Here is a 20,455-nt window from a genome sequence, read left to right as displayed (position 1 = left end):
TTCTCATTTGAGAGTCAAATTGACAACGGCAATGTCAGCACTTTTACTTTCCCTGTTAAACGAACATAAGAATAAATCCTGCAAGATGAATTTTATTGATCCTTTTGTGGAAAAAATATGGCACAGGTTATGAAATATATCTTCCAGATTAGCCAGAAAATCTGGTCATTAAATTGAATATTTAAAAATGTTTACAATGTGTGAGCAGAATGTGGTTGTGTTGATCACCTTTCATGTGCAGATCATTGACTTCCTGTTCCTGTTGTAGTGCGTTTTTAAGTGTTTCTGCTGCCTTTGATTTTATGTCTGATGCTTACTTGTTATTTGTCTTTTTGTAATGAAGCCAAAGCAACTTGCAAACATTATTTTCGTTTATTGGATTTTCAAAAGGTCACATTGGAGTATCACTCTATATCAGTGGCGGGCCGTGCATGTTATAGCTGGGTCTTCAGTGCTGTCCTGCAGCTGAAACACCTCCTAATAACCTCATGATGGCGCCACAGCTACGGTTATTTGTTTCTAGGGGTGCAACAATACACGTATTCGTATTGAACCGTTCGGTACGAGCCTTACGAACCGAACAATACGTTTGAATAATACTAGTGCATATAATGTTTTCGGTGGTGCGCTCATGGAGGAGACAACGGGCTGTGACCTCTGAACCCGGAACAAAACCCCCAAAACAAGACAGCTGGGTGTTCTGGGAGGCTACGCTAAACTAGCTTAACAAACAATAACTCCGCGCAGGACGGGATGCTTCGTAATTAACGGACAATGCATATAGTCCAAATCTATATAATTAACACTATGACAACAACAATCTCACAAGAACCAGTCACATATATTCATAAGACAACAAAGCAACAAATCAATCCAGCAGACCTGCAGCGGATCACACATTCTGCTACACACTCTACTTTAAACAAATCTCCCTCTGGGGATGAATAAAGTATACATCTATCTATCTACACTCAACGGCCATTCAGATATTAGATATCTCCTTCTTCTCCTTCCTCTCCTTCTCCTTCCTCCTCTTCCCTCCTCGCTCCACAGTAAGCTGATCTCTTCTAGCCACATAAAGGTCAAAGGTCAGGAGGAGTTTGTAACAACAGGAAGTCTGTATGTAACTGATGAATCTTTAATAACATGAAGAAACCGTTCTGGACGAAGGATTTATCACTCAAGTCTTTGTGTGTATGTGTGTGTGTGTGTGTGTGTGTGTGTGTGTGTGAGTGTGTGAATGATTAAGACGTTCAGTTATTGAAGACATTGTTTAATTATTGATAAGATTATGAAAGCCAATAATAACAGCTGATTGCATTATTGATTAGGCCAGATAAGAGGTTCCACAACACTATTATGAGATTACGAAGGGCACACACACACACACACACACACACACACACACACACACACACACACACACACACACACACACACACACAGTTCCTGTCTTTATGTACAGATAAATGTTGAACACCATAAAAACTAAAAAGGAGACAAAAGGAAGTACAACTTATCGTTGTGACAACTTGATACTTTGTATTACAAACATATTAAATCATAAATATGGAAAATACATTTACAAGTACAAAATAAACAAGTAAATAAGAATAAGTAAAAGAACAGATATGGAATTAGACTGAAGTCATTCGTTATGGTAATATTCGGTATTTAACGGCAGATGTAGATTTTGTTTCTGCTGCCCTCCAGTGGTTGAAATCCTTGCTTTGCTGCCTTGATGTCAGTGTTCAGCACTTCCTGACACCTAAACGGCATCTTGTGAACTTTATGAACACAAGTAGTAGTTTTTGGCAGAAATACTTATTTAGTTTCACTTTGTCGTGTCACTGACTTGAACCTCTCAACCAGACAACGTGAGTGAAACGCTGCTTTTTAGCTCCGTGTTAAGTGACTTAAATTTGCTTTTTGAATTTGCCAAAATAATATCGACTTCAGATCAAAATCAGGATTTTCCTCAAAAAACAAAAACTAAAAAAAATGCATTGACTACAAAAAGAATCCATCTCAATCATCACTTATGATTTTCTCTTTTCTTTTTACATCTACATTTAGCCGTTTAGTAGAGAGGACTAAATCTGACATTAATAATAAATAAATAAATAAATTATAAATACATTTCTTTAGTCTTCCATAGTTATGGTCGTATATGGGGGGTCAACCTTTATAAAAACAGATCAAGAGCATGCCAGAGGAAGCAACGGAAATGTCGGACAAAGCGCCGAAATATTCCGCAATACAGTCGCTTACAAAAGTATTGAACCATGTTGTTGTTGCGTTGCATTTTTATTTCAGTTGCATGTAATGACCTTCACAAAATAGACAAAATCAGTGAAGTGCAACCTAGATTATTCTATTTTGTACTAAAAAACTGTAGAAGCTGAGAAGTGGTTTGTGCACACGTGAGCTGCCTCAACTTATATTTTATAGTTTAATTATGGGGCTGCCACATGTTGAAGATCATTTAACTTACTTCAGCTTACACAAAATAAGAATCTAATTACGTCTGTCTACACAGCCCAAAGTCACAAATCACAAAAGTGTCTCAAATGGCTTTAAAGCAGCAGACGCACAACAGAAACAAAATAACAATCTGGATTCAATAGAATGATGAATTGCTGTTTGATTTTGAGCTGTTTTGAAAAGTGTGCTTTGCATAGCTACAGGTGGAGGTTGTGTTAAAACGTTATAAATTGTGCAAAACTGCGGAAGAAAAGACTTTAATTTCTCCAGATAGAAAAACTCTGAGTGTAGTTCACTGATACGTGAGAAGTCTCTGCTTCATGTTCAGGTCTGTGAGAAGCTCGCTGACGTCAGCGTAGCCGACTCTGTTGGACAAGATCTTGATGAGGTGGGGGGGCGCTCCCATCCGCAGAGCCTTCCACACCACCGGGCTGCTCATCATCAGCGCCTCCTCCAGCTGGTTCGTTTCCATTGGAACCTCCTGGTTCTTCCTGGACCGGGACCCGTCGTCGTTGGCCGCAAACAGGTCCGCGACCAGCTCCTTCATGTCGGTATAATTGGCGCCGTGGGTTTGAACCCTGTGACGGACGTTCCCGAGAACGAGGTGGTGAGGGAGGTCCATCCTCTGCGCCTCGCGGACAATTATTGAGTTTTCTGGAGCGTTTCCAGGCGAGACGTTTAGGCACCTGAGGATGATGAGGATGATGAGGATGGTACTGCGAGGGTTAATTACAACGTTATGAACAGGCGACTAAAATCAAGCAAACTACAATATTAACAGGATGTTGTTCATCAATCATCCGAGTCTCTGAACTCTTCACGTCACACCAAAAGTTTGACGGGCCTTTAATTTCCATATTCTCTTAAAAAAATACTTTTGTCAGTTTTATAGAAGTTTTAAGGGCACAGTAAAATAAAAAATTACATTTTCAAACAGAATTCCTTGAGAAAAGAAATTAAAAAAGACAAAAACAGAACATGCGAAGTAATCCATCCACTAATGTTACGTGATTATTGTTATGGAGTCCTAGAGCTGCTATGAAACAGAATCAATCTGTAAGAAAATAGGACAATAAGTGTGGATATATGGAGGAATAAACAAAAGAATAAATACGACCGTAGACAATAAACAGAAACATGAATATCAGGTCACAGTCTCTTTTCAGCTCTTTCCTGGATGCTTAAGTCACAAGCTTCATGATTTATTCATTTGAAATCTGTTTTGCTGTATTTCTACGTTTGCTTTTGAGCGGAGAGAATAATAACACACTTTTAATTGTAGTAAATGAGTCATTGATACAATATAGCTACATATGTTTACCAAAGCTTTTTAACTCTCTGGATCTCCTGTTTTCGTACCGCTCTGTGGTTCGGGGGGTTTAGTCTGAAAGACGCAGCTACGTGCGGTTCGGCTTCCTTCAGATGAGGAAAAACACAGTTATCATTAATAGAAAAAAAAAGGCTTTCTTCCAAACAATCTCTGTCAAAGTTTCCTGAGATGCAGTTCCTCTTATGGCCACCAGGTACCGCCGTCAGTGTCTCCGCCATGTTTTCTCTTGGTGGGGATTCCCTATTTGCATCACTCAATTTGGACTTCCTGACTAAAGTAACTGACACATGTTTGGCATCAAATGAATGGATGAATGAGTATGATCTCCTCACCACTAAGGTGTTGCGCCTCAGCGTCTGCCCCGGCTGGCCTCCTGATTTCAGTGGAGCCTTGTTGGTTTGACCGCAGACGGTTCGCTGTGAAGCCATCGAGCTGCAGGACGACGAGAATCGACAACCTTTAAGTTGCGTTAACCGACGTTAACCCAACTTAAAGGTTGTCGATTCTCACCGGAGGAGGAACAGATTCAACTTCAGGCCCCTGAGCAGACACCGCCGTTCAAGTCTGGTGTGAAACCAAGTCGACGTTAACTTATTTTACCTTACTCTTCTTACGTAAGAAGCTAGCTATTTCACATAAAAAACTAACTTATTTCTACCCAAAGTATGATATTTAGCTTACATTAAAGCAGTAGTAATAATATTCAAATAGTATTGTGTATATTATACTATAACTCTCTGCCCACTGTCTGTTGTCTTACCTGTGTGAGGTCTGATGGTCGATGTGTGGCATGAAAACACTGAAGACTGAAGATTCTGCTTGGAATATGACATCACAGTGTTCCGATTATGACATCAGAGCGTTCTGTGGGCGGAGCTACAGACAGGAAACACCACGGGAAGACACATCCTGTCCCAGAGCAGAGTGAACCGACCAGGAGCACCAGCGTCCGGTCCACAGGCCATTACATATGCATTCAGTTTATTGCATGTTATTTGTGATGAAGACTGTTATTTATTGTATTACAAGTTTTCTGAAATGTTGTTTAAATATGCAAATGAGGCGTTATCCTAATAATATGTAATTTGCATACATTTCCAGAACATGAATCATTTGATAAAGGCCGGTTCAGTACGATCTAATCTAATGGTGACTTTAGGAGAAATCTACAGACGCAAACAGACAAAGTAGTCAAATAAACACCTAAATGTGTATTTTAGGATGTTTTCTTAACATTAGTCTGAAAGAAGACATGATGGAAGAACAATAGATACAAATCTCAAAATAATATTTGTCGTGCATAAGACAAATACAGACTTGAAGAAACAGGTGATCAAAACTATTGTAAGAAATTTAGACTTTTGCAACTATAACATCAACGACATGACGAAACTTTCTGGAAGATGAAATACTTTACATGAAGTACAACAGATTTATGATAATGAGCTTTAGTGTCGTCTGAGTTGGGCACTGGTTCTGTGTGTGTGTGTGTGTGTGTGTGTGTGTGTGTGTGTGTGTGTGTGTGTGTGTGTGTGTGTGTGTGCGCAGCAGTATCGGATGTAGAGAGCTGTTTGTGCACGTGCAGCCGTGCATAAACAGCTCTGTTAATGTGGAAGGAGAGGTGAGACGTCATGGATCACACACACACACACACACACACACACACACACACCAGTAGGAAGTCAGCACTTGTACTTTTACTGTCAGCCAGCCGATTGAACAGTTCTTTTCGTAGTAGCATCATAATAATAGTCCTAATCATAAAGTTATTAACAGCAGCAGCAAGTGTGTTTGCAGGAAGAGAACTCAGATGACGAACAGAGGTAAGAAACATGCTTTTGTGTAGATGATATAACGTTAGCAGTGGAGAGATCATGGAACTGTTGAGGTTGATGTTCAGCACCTTAAACCAGGACGTGAAGGAAGAATTGATTTGGACAACTTGAGAAATATCACAGATGCTGAACGATCGTACAACTTGCAGAGCTGCAGCCGGCAGGACGTTGGCGATGTTTGTTCCGTGTCTTTCATGTCTGTGAACGTGAATGCAAGCTGGACGGTCTTTTGGAGCGTTCAAGAGGATAAAGTAAAGGAATAGTTTCACAATTTGGAAAATCTGCTAATTTAGTTTTCTAGCGGAGAGAAAGATGAGAGGATGTTTCCACGGTTTGTTTTTGATAAAAGAAAGAAAGAAGAGCATATAACATTCTAATGAGTGATCTTTTGGACGGAGCCAGGCTAGCTGTTTCCCACTGTTACCAGTCTTTATGCTAAGCTAAGTTAGCCTGCTGCTGGCTGAGGCTTCACATTTAGCGCACAGACACCAGTGTGTGGTATCGATCTCCTCACCGGAACAGAACAGTACTTTTATTTTATCTTATTCAAAGATGAACTCAATGGAGACGTTCAGAGCAGAAATATCTCTTTGCTGGTGATTGATTTCTTTTGTCAGAGATCACAAGACAAAATAGTTGTAAACAACTATTATAATTGTATTATATTTTATGACTGTACCACCTTTTATTGCTGCATAATCTCAATTGGAAAAGTAACCAGTAACAGTACCTGCCTAGTAAATATAGCGCAGTATATATACCACTGAGATGTAGTAGAGAAGTAGCAGGACATGTAAATACTCAAGTAAAGTACCTCAAATGTGTCCAGATCTTCAGTAAATGTACAGACACGACACCACTAACACTATTCATTCATGCAGCTGGATGATGATCTGACAATGTTCATCTGAAGTCCTCCACCTCCTTCTCCTTCCTCCTCTTCCCTCCTCGCTCCACAGTAAGCTGATCTCTTCTAGCCACATCAAGGTCAAAGGTCAGGAGGAGTTTGTAACAACAGGGAGTCTGTATGTAACTGATGAATCTTTAACAACATGAAGAAACTGTTCTGGACGAAGGATTTATCACTCAAGTCTTTGTGTGTGTGTGTGTGTGTGTGTTTGTGTGTGTGTGTGTGTGTGTGTGTGTGTGTGTGTGTGTGTGTGTGTGTGTGAATGATTAAGACGTTCAGTTATTAAAGAAATTGTTTAATTATTGATAAGATTATGAAAGCCAGTAATGACAGCTGATTGCATTATTGATGAGGCCAGATAAGAGGTTCCACACCACTATTACGAGATCACGAAGGACACACACACACACACACACACACACACACACACACACACACACACACACACACACACACTAATGAAAGTTGCTGTGGTCACATGTTGTTGATGTTCAAACTGCTTATGAAGTTTTAAAAACCTTTAAACTTGCCGTCCTCCAGATGTCGTGGCGTTCGTCTTTCCGCTGCTCAAAGTTTCGTCACGTCTTCGGGAAGCCGTCCACTAAGGAGCGCGGCTACGACGGGGTGCCGATCACGCGCAGCGTCCACGACAACCACTGCTGCTCAGCCAATCCCTGCTTCATCGCCGTGGTGACGGAGTGCGCCGGGGGCGGGTCCTTTTTAGTCCTGCCCCTCCATCATGTGCGTAGTCCTTCGTGGTCATCACCTCCTGTTGAACACCATAAACACTGAAAAGGATTAGACCGTTTGGTATGGAGGACGAAACATGACATTTTAATAAATAAACAAAAATATTGAAACAAATGACTCAATAAATAAATGGATAAAACAAACAGAAAGAAATGTATAATAAAAGCCTTTAGTCCGCCATAGTTTGGGTCGTTTATAGACGTCAAACGTAGCGACCAGGTGCCATGCATCCAACAGGATCTTACCAAAAAATGGCTGACACAGCGCCGTAAAATACGTTAATACAGTGACTAGCAAAAGTACTGAACCACCTTGGCATTTTTCCTTTTTTGTTGCATTACCTACACAAAATACTAACAACTGTGGAATGAAAAACTTGTTTTCAAAAATTCTAAAGAAAACTTAAAAATGCTGTGTGCTTTTAAGACCAAAGTCAATGAGCTCTTCATATTGTAAACAAACGTATACCTGTGATAGAAACGTCCATAATTGTTTCATCACATGATAAAAGGATGAATAGTTTGAGTATTATTGGTTAGCTTTGACCTAATTAATAGACAGCGCTGTTCTCTCAGACAGGCAGGGTGGACCCTCAGCACCCGCGGGTGTGCGGTCACAGTGGGAGGGTCCTGGACGTCAAGTGGAACCCGTTTGACGATCACTGCATCGCCTCGTGCTCAGAGGATTGCACTGTAAGCACAATGTCCTGTCCTTTGTCTTTACATTCATGTTGTTTAAACCGAAATGTCCCCGCAAGTATAGTAAACACAACCCAGTACTGTCTGTGTGCAGGCGAAGATCTGGGACATCCCGGTCTGTGGCGTCCAACAGAACCTCACCAAGGCCAGGAAGACTCTGATTGGTCACTCCAGGAGGGTGGCGCTTATTGAGTGGCATCCGACAGCTGAGAACCTGCTGCTAAGCTCCGCCTACGACTACAAGGTGTGGATCCTCATTGGTCGGTGGCGGCCTCAGTCAAAGTCGTTACTCTGACATTTAATTTGGTCCAAAGCAACGTACAAATCAGCACTTTTGTTATTGTAGTTCTTTTTGTGATTAGGAATTGTAATCCGTTTTAACGTAGTAAATCCTAACCATCATTGTGTTGTACTTTTTTATCATATCATTGTAAAATATTAAGATATTTTCAGGTCGAGGTGAACTCACCGAGAGAAACAGCCCTGACGTTGTCTCTCTTTTTGCCCCAGGTCCTCCTCTGGGATGTGTCCCAGGTAGGTGCGGTGATCAGGTACCCGGTCCGGGTGGTTCTGATGCCCATCCACCACCGCTACCCATCCGATACGCTGCTGCTGTCTGTCAGCTTCAACAGTGACGGCAGCAGGCTGGCGGTCACGTCCAAAGACAGACGGGTTCGAGTCCTGGACCCACGGACAGGACGGATCCTACAGGTGTGTTTTTGAGGTATTCATGTCAACTGAAGGTGTAAAAAACTGAAACTTTTTAATTGCGTTCCTGCAGGTGTCCAGCAGCAAGTCTCACAGATCCAGCAAAGTTTTATACATCGGAGGTTTGAAGATGCTTCTGTCGACCGGCAGCTCACCCTGGAACCACAGACAGATCGTCCTCTGGGACCCTGTAAGACACAGACACACTTCTACAGCTAACCGAGTGATTGATTATTTGAATAGATTTAATGATGTTTTTTGTGTGCAGGACGATTTATCTGAGCCGCTGTATGAAGAAGATTTGGACGGATCTGCTGGAGTCCTCTTCCCGTTCTACGACCCAGACACACACATGCTCTACTTAGCAGGAAAGGTCAGACAACACACACACACACACACACACACACACACACACACACACACACACGTCGACCCATAATTATTGGATTTATTTCCTGCAGTTGGTTGGGATTGCGCCTTACAAAACTTCACCATATATCTCTTTTTTGCATTTCAGTTTAGTTTTTGATGCAAAAAATGTTACCGATCCGAAGTTGCCTAAATACGCTAGTGTCGAATGTGCCACACAAAACTGATGCCTTGATTTAGGGTGACGGGAACATCCGGTACTACGAGCTGAGCACTGAGAAACCTTACATCAGCTTCCTGATGGAGTACAGGTCTCTGCTGCCACAGAAAGGACTTGGTGAGATCAACACACTTGCAGAACATTTTTTAAATGTTGTGTCTTCATTCATTACTATTACCTACCAACCAATAGAGTGCTGCAGGACTGAGCCCCAATACCCTGAGACGAGTCAGCATTTTTTCCCTTCTTGTTCGCTTGTCTCAAAGTCAACGGCTTGTTTGATTGGATTTTTGCAAAGATGCCTGAAATAAGCTCTGTGGTTCACACATATGGAGATTTATTTTCCTAACTTCAAGAGGGTGGTCTTTCATTTTGAGGGCATGACTTTTCACTTCAGATTTTGAAATCTCAATTTGCATGTGAGGATCGGGTTTTGAAGGAGAGCATTACAAAATCTGCAGTGAAATCAATGTCATGCACTCAAAATGAAAAAAACAAGCTCTTGAATAAAGAGGAAGAAAGCTCCACAAACACAATCTTAAGAGATTATCTTGGTTTGTCATAAAAAAAACATCATTTTTTAATTTACTTAATACTTAATAATAAAGCTAGCTGTAGCGTTAGAGAGAGACCAACTAAGCTCGGTGTAATACTTACTTTAGAGGAAGACCTATTTAGATGGCTGAACCAAATTTATTTTGGAACTAGCTCCATTTACACTTTAAACAAAGACAATATTAACTTATTTGAGAACAAATGTAGCTAGCTGAGACAAATCTATTTCTAGCTACCTAAAAAAACAGAGCAGGTCATTTTAGACGTTACAAAGGTATACATACCTTTGATGTGTTACATCACTTCAGGGGTGATGCCAAAGCGCGGCCTGGACGTGAGCGCCTGTGAAGTTTTCAGATTTTACCGTCTGATCGCCATCAAAGACCTGGTGGAACCACTGTCAATGATCGTACCCCGAAAAGAGGTGAGCAAATACGTTTACCTCACTTTTCTTATTTTGTTGCATTTACTGATGATAAAGACAGAAACTATTTGCAGCGTTTTCTTCGTCCTTCCAGTCGGGTATTTTCCAAGAGGATCTGTACCCACTGACAGCTGGAAACCAGGCGGCCATGACGGCTCAGGAGTGGCTGTTGGGGATCAACAGAAGTCAGTAATGCATTAGTGTCTTCAAGCCAAAATGGCTGACAGATATATGATAGACCCATGCCTCTCTGACATATCTCCATCAGGCCCAGTGCTGATGTCCTTGAAGCCTGGGACTCGGGTAGCCAACCCTTACCCAGAAACCCCGGCTGAGAAAGGGCTCGTGAGGCAGCTGAGCTCCCTGAGGTTCCAGATGGATCTGGCTGTCGGTGCAGGGACCGGGCCCAACCTGGACATTATGGAAGAGGTATAATCACGTCAGCACTGGAATGTCAAACAGCTGGCAGCTGAGTTACAGTCAGACAACATGTGTGACGCCTTCAAGGTCTCAATTCCAAGACCTTCTAGCCATAATCAGCACAATGAGCTGTGTTCACTGCACAGTGCAGATACAAAGTCTGAAATAAGTTCTTATGCAACCAAAGTGCGCCAGGAAGTAAGAAATCGCCACGAATTTGAAAAATAGGTCAAGCAAAGACAGTATGTGCATAAAGTACTTGAGGTTGTACTTGTTTTTTCCACAGGAACTCCCTTCGTAAATCACTGGTCGTTTCAACACCCGAAGTTCAAATGCGTCGCAATCTAATTCTTTCTTTCACTACCTAAAGCTGGTGAACATAGTTGAGGGTTGCAACGTAGGTAGTTTGGTAAATCTAGAGCTTTTCGAAAACCCAGTTTTGAGCTCAGTGTAAAATGTGTTAAATAGAAGTGGCATGCCCAAAGTAGAACTGCTGCAAAGTTTAACATCTGGCGAAAAGCAATTCTGTGATCAAATGAAAGACTTCTTGTAGCTGTTGTTTACAGTAAACTCAACTTGTCTCAAAGTTCTGTCCAGCTCTGTTTTGTTGCTGTCGTATAAACCAGCTGATCCTGTCTCTTGAGGCCTTCCTTGAGGAGCAGCTGGCCTACCAGGACGCCAAGTACCCCAGGGAGATGAGCGATCTGTCGGGGTGGCAGCCAGATGAGACCCAGATCCCGCTGTGGACGTACTGCTGCACGCCGCACTGCTGTGAACCTGCAGAGAGGCCGCCGCCCACAACCGAGAGCGAGGTGAGGCTCAGATATGCACGTGAGAATACCGAGTGTGCAAATGTTTAGGTTGGAGTTTCTCCTCTTCCTGCCAAGAGACTTGTTTCTCTAATTTCAGCTTCTGCAGACATTTTACAGACAGCAAGACGAGATCAGAGGCCTGAGAGAACAACTCAATGCCAAAGATGTTCGTATTCAAAAAAAATCAAAGGCCAAACACCAATAAGATTTAAACTTATGACTATTACAGTGATTGTTTCTGTTGTGCAGGTGAGGATCACTCAGCTGGAGCTGGACATCACAAACACCAGAAACAACATGAGGGCAACCTTCTGATTCAACCAATCAGCTCTCACGCTGCTGTTTTAAAGCTGAACCAATCAAACTACTCAACATGTCCACCAATAAAGGAAACAGCTGACGTCATGATGTACTTATACTGTTTGTGTTTAACTTTGTTTGTTTCACGCTTAATTTCTTTAAACATGGATAGCCATTAGCTCAGGCAAATTATCGGCAACCAATGAACTGGTAATTAATATATTTATAATAATAACATCTGCATCATGATGCAAGATTAATGGGAACGTTGCATGGCTCACCTTTCCAGAGCAGGTAAACTGGAGGAGAACAAAAGACTGAAGCGCCCGGATTTCTTCAATCTGCACCAGCGGAACACGAGAAAAATAATAAAACTAAAAATGTAAAGTGTGAAACATTGTCTGAAATCTCTCGTGCGCGCTGTTTAAGAGCTAATCTTTGTGTGACTGGTTCTTCTTGAGGCCCGTTGTTGCAGAAGCACTTTTGAATTATTCGGGGCTACAGATTTTTTTATCACAATCTTTTTTCTACTCCCCCTTTCTTCCTCACCTGTATGGTTCAACTCGACGCGGTCGTCTTGTCCATCAAAATTGTCTGGCTGACCCAAGTACCAAGTGATTGAATTCAGATCCATCAGTGTTTGAACCCCTCCTGAAGAACACAGAGGTGAGGATCAGTGATGACATGTGACACGTTCTCCTCTATGTATCGTCTGTCAGGGTCTCTCCTCCCTCTGATCACACTGAGGCGTTCACTTCTTACCCCTGATCTCTTGGCTCCGATCCAAACTCCTGAGGTGTAAAACCAAACCAAACAGGTTGTACAACTCTTCCTCACTGTGTATTGGCAATAGTCTACTATTAAAGGTTTGGCATTTCATGGAATCAACAGAAATATGTGTTAGTCATCACCAGCATATGCTTTAATGAAATCGATTCTATTACCATAATTCAGCTCTTAAAGGAATAGGCTGTTGTTGGGGGAAATACGTTTATTTGAGTTGTGTGTGCACGGTAAACATAATTAAACTAGTGGGGTTGAATGAGTTTCATAGTCATAGGTCGGTGTATTACACACAGTAGATGACGATCGACAAACCAAAGAGAAAGACGGGTAGCAGCACGGTAAAAAGTATATTTAAAAAAAATTAAAAATTAAAAATTAAAAATTAAAAATTAAAAATTAAAAATTAAAAATTAAAAATTAAAAATTAAAAATTAAAAATTAAAAATTAAAAATTAAAAATTAAAAATTAAAAATTAAAAATTAAAAATTAAAAATTAAAAATTAAAAATTAAAAATTAAAAATTAAAAATTAAAAATTAAAAATTAAATTAATTCAAATTAAAATATTGTCTTGTATTCAGGTCCTATAGGGTATATAGACCTTTAGTTTTAACTGTTCATTGAACCACCTGCAACATGAGGTGCAAACCTGTGGTGCCTCCCCATGCTCCCTAAAAGGCACACGAGGAATGAGAGAAATCAAACAGTTCATCTTCTAATGAGCCTCTAAACTTGTCTGTTAATCATTATGCTATTGTAAATTCTTGTATTTATAATTTTTAAATGATGTCCTGCACTATTGCACTGTGTTTATAGTCACGCACCAATCACCAAGCCAAATTCCTTGCAAATTCCTTGCAAGCGTACTTGGCAATAAACTGTCTCTGATTCTGAGTCTGCTGGGTCCAGGTCCAGTCGGTTCCTTCTGTCATGGTGCACGGAGCAGAGGCAGTTTGGCTTGAAAGTACTAAAACACCTTCATTACAATCACTTACTTGAGCACATGACTGCATGAGTCATATTGCACGTGATAAATGAAGGAATGAGGAAGTCACTCTGATAACAACAACAAAGCAAGTAGCTCACGCGGCACCAACTTGACCTAGAAGTAGCTGCGTCTTTACACTCAACAGTAAGGGAAAGATTGGAACCAAGCAGGTAGCTGGGAAGGTACGTGGCTTTAAAAACAACCTGGAGATTATTTGAGTGGTGGAAATGAATTGAATCCATCATGTTTGTAAAGTTACTTTAACTGTGACGCAGCATCTCATGTTGTAGCTGAGAGTATGCTCATCCGGTGAAGGACTTACACAGAAGCTATCATCGTATCATATTTATTATTGTTCTATCATAAATCTGTATGTCTGGAAAGCATCATCGAAGGTTTTGAGTATAAAGTATTTAAACTTCAAATGGAATTTAGCTTCAACTCTTCTGTACTACATCTTAAGCAGCTTGGTCTTTTAACAACAACGCATATGATAGGACGGCCACTTCCTGGAACTAGCAGTTATTGTGGTTTCCTTTTAACGAACCACGATTGCAGCATGCAGAAACACATTCTTCAGGCGAGCACTGAAGATGCATGATTTGTTTTTTTACAAAGAAATAGTTCTGTTTTTGCATCTTGCAACAGATTCTCACACAGCATGTGAAGAGAAAAACACACAAAGGTGAATTAAAAGTACGGCAAACCAGACTGCGAGAGGAAGAGAGCAATGAACCTGAGAAGCAGAGCAACACATAACTTTCCCTCACAAAGTGATTCAGCACGGCCGAAGCTTAATGTTTATAGTGTCACAAAATTTCTTTACTTTCAAGCAAATCTTTGTAACTATCATGAACACAACCCGGATAATCATTTTCTTCCATTTTACAAGTTTGTGTTCATTTTCAGGATTATGGGATGCTGAATCTGCTGAATCTGCTGATGCAGCTCAATCATGGCCTTCAGTGACTTCACAGTTCCGCTTTTTCGTCCCCTGATCGTCTTCCTTCTCCTGTCACAGCCACACGGAGGTCACTGTGGTGCAACAAGTGAATAAAACCACTCTGTGCTTTCGAAGTCAAAGGACACAAATCAACTTTTAACTTCAAAGATTTGCATCCAAATTGATTGATACTCAACAGATTCTGAGTTTCAGCTGCTTATGTTATCGTGAAGTGTAAAAAGGAAGTGGGGAGTACCGGAATTAAGCCACAGTTCTGTTTCTCCTCAGGTCAACTTCAGGTGATCGGTCCATCTCAGCCAATACTGGCCACAGTTGGTGATGACGTCATTTTGCCGTGCCGCCTGGAACCTGCCATGAATGCTTCTGACATGAGGTTGGAGTGGGCAAGACCCGACCTGAGCCCTGGGTTTATACATGTGAGGGCAAACCGTCAAGAATACGTAGCTCACAAACAGCCGTCATTCAGAGGAAGAACGTCAGTGTTCATCAACAAACTGCAGCCCCAGTCTCTGGTTCAGGTTCTGGGGGCTTAACTGCTTCAGGCACTGGTTCAGGTTCTGGGGGGTTTGCGGGTTCCTCAGAATCTCTGTCTGTGAGGGGAGTGAACGGCTCTCCTTCATTAGTTTGCCACACAGGAGGCCCTGCTGGCCATACATGTAGGTCATAATGTTTCAAAGTTTGGGCTTTACTTCTGCAGTTTTTTGGCCTGCCTATCATATTTTGTGCTGGCAGCTGTCCCTCCCAGATTACGGTTCTGTGGGGCCTGCTGTCTGGGGCCGGAGCTAGAGAGTGTGGGAGAGGGGGTTGCAAATACTGTGTTGTATCTGCACTAGGGTCCTCTGCATACCGCGTCTGATCGGGGGAATTATGAGTTGGCCGTGGGGTGTCTAGCCTCTACTCAGAGATTCTGATCTATTTCTCCTACGAGGTGAAGTGTGAGGAGTCTGAGGTCGCCTATTTCTGGGGGTTAGGGGGGCATTATAACCTTCTTCCTCGTTAGTTTCAGAGAGGTCGGTTTGACAGCCTGTGTGCTGTACATATTGAGTGCAAGTTGGGTTTTCATTCTCTCAGTGTGACTCTGGTTGCATTTGCCTGCTCCTAGGTTATAATAGTTATACTTTAATATTTGTCTACGATCTTTCAACAAAACCGTACAAAATCTGCCAACGAGGACCTCTAGCCAACCCGTTTACAGACGCTCGGTCAGGAACCAATGGCGCCACTTAGGTTAGGTTCGGAAAAGATGGCGGTTTGGGTTAAAATCACATTTGTTCTTCAGTTAGGTATATGACATAAGGCAAGTAGTCACACAGGACACATACTGCAGGCTCCTGGGTGTAAGAAACTAGGCCACATATATCATTAACTTGTATCAGACAGACATCAGTAACCATCAACCCTAACCCTACAGCCGCCTTGACTACATGTTATTGCAAACAAAGTCATATCTCCTCTCTTTTATTTAAAGGTGCTGTCTCCTCGCCTGCTATCAGTACAATATACACATCCAGCTGCAAAGTGGTGTTACAGTGTGAGTCTAGAGGCTGGTATCCAGAGCCTGAGGTGTTGTGGCTGGACGGTGAGGGAAACCTCCTCTCTGCTGGACCTACAGAGACAGTGAGAGGTCCTGATGACCTCTATACTGTCAGCAGCAGAGTGACTGTGGAGAAGAGACACAGCAACAGCTTCACCTGTAGAGTCCAACAGAGGACCATCAAGCAGACCAGAGAGACTCACATCACTGTTCCAGGTAGAAACCATTAATACATGCATCATATGCTTAATATGAATGCAATGTTGTTGTGTAATTTATCATTTCAATTGATATCTTCACAGTCCTGTCCCAGTGGGTGAAAGTTATCTTGGCTCCAGGCTTACTCGGTGTCGTTCTGTGTGCTGGATTCACAATACATAAATGGAGAATAGGGTAACATTTTGCTTCAAGATACTGTCACTATTTCTTCCATTCCATCAGTGTAATGGATAACTGCTGTTTAGCCAGGTTTCACATGGACGAGATACACATAGGGGACATATTCCTGAAGATAGAGGGGCCGAGGGTCGAGGCATTACGTGACTTACAGACAAGCAATTGAACTTTAAAACCAATGCTATAGCTAACTGCAAACCGGGCTAAATATTCTCTGAGAGATTGGCGCCTAAAGACAAATGGCAGCACTGGTTTCCTTTAACAATGAAGATGAAGTAACTGATCAATTACCTGTTTTGTTGTTTAGGAGGTGAGAGGCGGTCTGTCTTCATACAAAAGACACAGAAAACCAGCAAGAAACAGCCGGGACAGAAAACCAAACAGCTCCAACATGACGAGAACTTCAGGCAGAGTAAGAACAGGAAGTAGAGCTTCTGAAAAGTCTGGAAGAGATCAGACAGCAGCTGAAGAAATGACACATTTATATGACATGCAAGCCAACTGACAAAGAGCTAACAGAAAATGAACTATCATCGCAGTCGATGCCACTGGATTCACACATCAACATTGTCATTGAGAACACAAATAACTGACAAAAAAAAACAAGTTGTGCTGCCGAGCAAATATCGTCTCACTGCTCCTTTGCTATTTGCACTTCCTGAAATAAGTTATTATGCAGACATTTGGTGCACAATGAGCTTCATTGCAAAAACAGTCACAAAGATCAGCGCTAATAGCCACACGCAGTTAAAGTGAAATGTGTGGCTTCTTCACAGAGTTGGTGGTAACTGAAGAGCATTTATACTGGGACTGCGATATCAGACCTTGAGACAGTTCTGCACATCTATCATTGAGCCTTTTCTTTGGTCAGAAATGGAAGGCAAGGACTGCAAAGAAGATTATTGGTGCCGACTTGCCAAAGCAAGAAATCAAGCAAGGAAACTCACTGCACAGCCCTCGTACCCTGGACATAGACCGTTTCAAATTCCTCCAGTTGGGACTACTGAGCATTACTGGCGGTCGCTCCTAGATGCCCTTTCAGTGGAGAAAACACGATGCAGTGCCATATAGGCTTCCCTACATGCTAGAAAAGGGTTCCACCACTGTAACTAAGTAACATCCACCAAAACAGCCAGACACAAGAAGAACCTGTTTCTATACCCCATCACGTTGCCACGTAAGGTCTAATAATAACAAACTGTAAATACATATTATAGAATTTATATTATGGTGTAACAAACATTATGCAATAACATGTACAACATGTTTTCCTTTTGTTACCTGCAGGTATGTTCTGCACATATACTCTCTTTATAGGCACCTTAGAGGATGTCGTCAAACTCGTGCTCAGACATCACAGCTCTGTGTGTCTTCAGAGAGAACATCAGTCTTTGTTATTCAGACAGCACATTGTTATGAGTTTGCATATAGTTAATAAGCTTCATATCTTTGTTTAACTGTGTCCGTATCATTTGTTCTCTACACAGTATCTATTTATAATGAAAGATTCCAAGAATTGAAGTCTAATTCCTTGTATTTTCTATCCACACAGCTGGTTAATAAAGCTGGTTGTGATACTGATTATGAAGGTACTTTCAACTTGTACGATCAACTTAATACTGCCTCTGAAATGTAATATTGTGAAAATGCACTGATGATTGTGAGAAAACACAAAAGACTGTGCCCTAACCCTTTTCATTAATCACTGATGCAATAAAGTTGTTTCAGGGTCGAGTCTTATTTCATTGATTTATCTAGTGACCAGTATTACCTGGAAATCATTTTGATCGGATGAGAATGTAAACGTGAAGCTCGTATTTCCTTATTTTGCTTCTCTACCCACCAGGCAACCACCTTTCCAGGGATGGAAAGAGTACTAGAATACACGAGTACTACATATACACACATGTACTTAGATAAAATGCACTCTGAGTAAACTTAACTGCATTACATTTAACCAGAGAAAGAAACAAGACTGACATGTGAGCGCCACCTGCTGTGTTGTTGCAGGAATGAAAGCTGCTCTTCTTCACAGTGTTTGATGAAAAAAAAGTGATTACTCGTGATTTCTACAACTGATGACTCACATAAAATAAACTTAACTTGCAGCAACTCAAGTTACGGATTCATTTCTGAGATCATTTTCTGTGGATAGCAGATTCACGCAGCAGTGAGTAAAGAGGCGGGGCTTATCGAATGATTGCAGGGGGCTTCAAACACAAAACCTTCACACCACCCGTGTGATCATTCAGTCTTTGGGAATAATACTTTCACATTTGGTCTCTTTCTGTTCAACTGAAGCCTGCACACTTGACCGTTTCTTCCTGTTTTCTGATGTGAGGGTCCACACAGGATGTTGTACATTGTAAAGCCCTCCGAGGCAAATGTGTGATTGTGGGCCATACAAATACATTTAAACGTTAGAACTTCACCTTGTACGATTTTCACGAAACAAATAAATGAATTGATTGATGGAGGAGCTCTGCGCTCCAATTTTTAGTGACTGAAATGAGTTAGTATTAATTTGATATGTTTTATATCCACACGGCAACCTGCAGCAACAAGAGCACAGGGCAACGTCAGCCGGCTCTGCACCACAGAGTGTTCTCCCCACGAAGGTCAAAGGTTAAAGGCATTTTAGCACTTAACTCACAGAACCGGAGGCTGGCGTCTTGTGCTGACACACTCTTGCAAACAGGAAGCTCTATATACATTGAGGATGATGTAGCATTCATGCTACTTCTTTTTTCTTTTTTTTCGGTTGATGACACAAATCTTGACCTGAAAGGTGAGTTACACATCCCACATGTTATTCTGTGGTTTAAAACTTCTATTAATTACTCAAAACATGCAAAGTGTGAATTAGTATTCACTCATATAGTTGGAGCTGTTTGAGGTTCAACATGTGAAGATGTATGGATAGATGTATGACAGACCAGCTTGTTTGGATGCTTGAGTCTTTTATTCATGCAGAAAGAAAGAAGGGTTATATGTGTAGAATACATGTTGTGCTAAAAGGATCCGCTCCATAAAACACTCTTGTTAAGGCACAAGGCCTCAAAGACAGTCCAGCTCCTGTTGATGTCACTTGTCGTATCGTTCCTTAAGTAGCGTTACAGCGATAGAAAAGAAAGCTATAGATATGAAATACAGTCAGATGTATTTGCGATCATGCACACAACAGGACTCCCTCTGTGTTACAGGTACTGCATGCCTCGCTGTCAGTCCACCAATCAGACTCTCTTGACACACACAGACGGTTTTTCATAGCTGCACTGTATGTCGTCCCAGCACTTCCCAGCTGCAAGTACAACACAAAAAGGTGAGTCAGTGAATGTTACTCAAACTGTTTCATGTGACCAATAATTATTGATGGATGAAGTCAGCTAACACTAGAGTCACTAATGCAAATCAAATCATTGTCAAAAGGTGAACAATGTAACACAAGAGGTCCTTGAGATACAGTATGTTAGAGAGCTGCTCATCTAAACAACTTCACACTCAAAACTTCTTTGAGTGCTAAACAACACAGCCAACGAGTGTGAAGTCGATGTGATGAGCGGTTACCAGAACATAAATACATGCAGTTCACTCTCCTCTTATCACTAGTATCACTCCTACAACAAGCGCTGTGTTGTTTTACCTCCATGATTCATATGCAGACAATGCTGCCTGCCGCGAAGGTTGTTAGGCTCTCCCTTACACCAGTACATGTAGCTGAAAGAAGTACCGTCACTCCAGAACCATTTGTTCTCCTGGAAGAAAGAATAGAATCGAGTATTACAAGAAATAAAAGTGTTCAAGTTATTTGATTTAAGTAACTTAAGAAAGTAACTTAAGATAAGCTAATTGGTCCCCAGAGGAGCAATCCATGTTATCCATGTTGCAGAAAAGTAATAATAATACAATTATAAAGTATATAAAATACAAATAATACAAATAGTAATAGAAAGAGCACTTTTAAGTGGAAAG

The 20,455-nt window shown here is 41.4% G+C and overlaps 4 protein-coding genes across 7 annotated transcripts in view; 2 read left to right on the top strand and 2 right to left on the bottom strand.

The window, feature by feature from the left end:
* Nucleotides 1–1,257: 1,257 nt before the first annotated feature.
* Nucleotides 1,258–13,662, bottom strand: LOC142950716 (uncharacterized). The gene is made up of 11 exons (XM_076092292.1): nucleotides 12,578–13,662; nucleotides 12,365–12,466; nucleotides 12,097–12,156; nucleotides 11,280–11,480; nucleotides 8,477–10,694; nucleotides 7,078–7,328; nucleotides 4,575–6,935; nucleotides 4,325–4,378; nucleotides 4,147–4,246; nucleotides 3,806–3,900; nucleotides 1,258–3,170 (listed from the first exon to the last, which is right to left on the bottom strand). Exons 7-11 carry the CDS (start codon nucleotides 4,604–4,606, stop codon nucleotides 2,777–2,779), a joined length of 675 nt encoding a protein of 224 aa, XP_075948407.1. The 5' UTR covers nucleotides 4,607–6,935; nucleotides 7,078–7,328; nucleotides 8,477–10,694; nucleotides 11,280–11,480; nucleotides 12,097–12,156; nucleotides 12,365–12,466; nucleotides 12,578–13,662; the 3' UTR covers nucleotides 1,258–2,776.
* Nucleotides 7,091–12,358, top strand: LOC142950722 (coronin-2A-like). The gene is made up of 13 exons (XM_076092307.1): nucleotides 7,091–7,300; nucleotides 7,885–8,001; nucleotides 8,102–8,251; nucleotides 8,518–8,718; nucleotides 8,789–8,905; nucleotides 8,984–9,088; nucleotides 9,325–9,421; nucleotides 10,168–10,283; nucleotides 10,378–10,468; nucleotides 10,552–10,712; nucleotides 11,348–11,515; nucleotides 11,613–11,681; nucleotides 11,765–12,358. Exons 1-13 carry the CDS (start codon nucleotides 7,100–7,102, stop codon nucleotides 11,828–11,830), a joined length of 1,659 nt encoding a protein of 552 aa, XP_075948422.1. The 5' UTR covers nucleotides 7,091–7,099; the 3' UTR covers nucleotides 11,831–12,358.
* Nucleotides 13,618–18,217, top strand: LOC142950595 (butyrophilin subfamily 1 member A1-like). The gene is made up of 6 exons (XM_076092158.1): nucleotides 13,618–13,771; nucleotides 14,499–14,638; nucleotides 14,821–14,982; nucleotides 16,022–16,303; nucleotides 16,791–16,895; nucleotides 17,260–18,217. Exons 2-6 carry the CDS (start codon nucleotides 14,545–14,547, stop codon nucleotides 17,310–17,312), a joined length of 696 nt encoding a protein of 231 aa, XP_075948273.1. The 5' UTR covers nucleotides 13,618–13,771; nucleotides 14,499–14,544; the 3' UTR covers nucleotides 17,313–18,217.
* Nucleotides 18,218–19,429: 1,212 nt separating this feature from the next.
* The window catches only part of LOC142950717 (ladderlectin-like), a 9,320-nt gene continuing 8,294 nt past the window's right edge, over nucleotides 19,430–20,455 (bottom strand). For all 4 annotated transcript variants that reach the window (XM_076092296.1, XM_076092293.1, XM_076092294.1 and 1 more), the window contains exons 7-8: nucleotides 20,127–20,238; nucleotides 19,430–19,784 (exon numbers count right to left, since the gene is read on the bottom strand). In XM_076092296.1, coding sequence (XP_075948411.1) covers nucleotides 19,717–19,784; nucleotides 20,127–20,238 — 180 coding nt within the window. In that variant the 3' untranslated portion in view covers nucleotides 19,430–19,716. The remainder of the gene's footprint in view (nucleotides 19,785–20,126; nucleotides 20,239–20,455) is intronic.

Source organism: Anarhichas minor, unplaced genomic scaffold (genome assembly GCF_050575085.1).
Source record: "Anarhichas minor isolate MPS153535 unplaced genomic scaffold, ASM5057508v1 ptg000016l, whole genome shotgun sequence".
NCBI classification, from domain to species: domain Eukaryota; kingdom Metazoa; phylum Chordata; class Actinopteri; order Perciformes; family Anarhichadidae; genus Anarhichas; species Anarhichas minor.
Note: the sequence above shows the minus strand (reverse complement) of the source record. Positions and strands in the feature narration are given on the sequence as shown.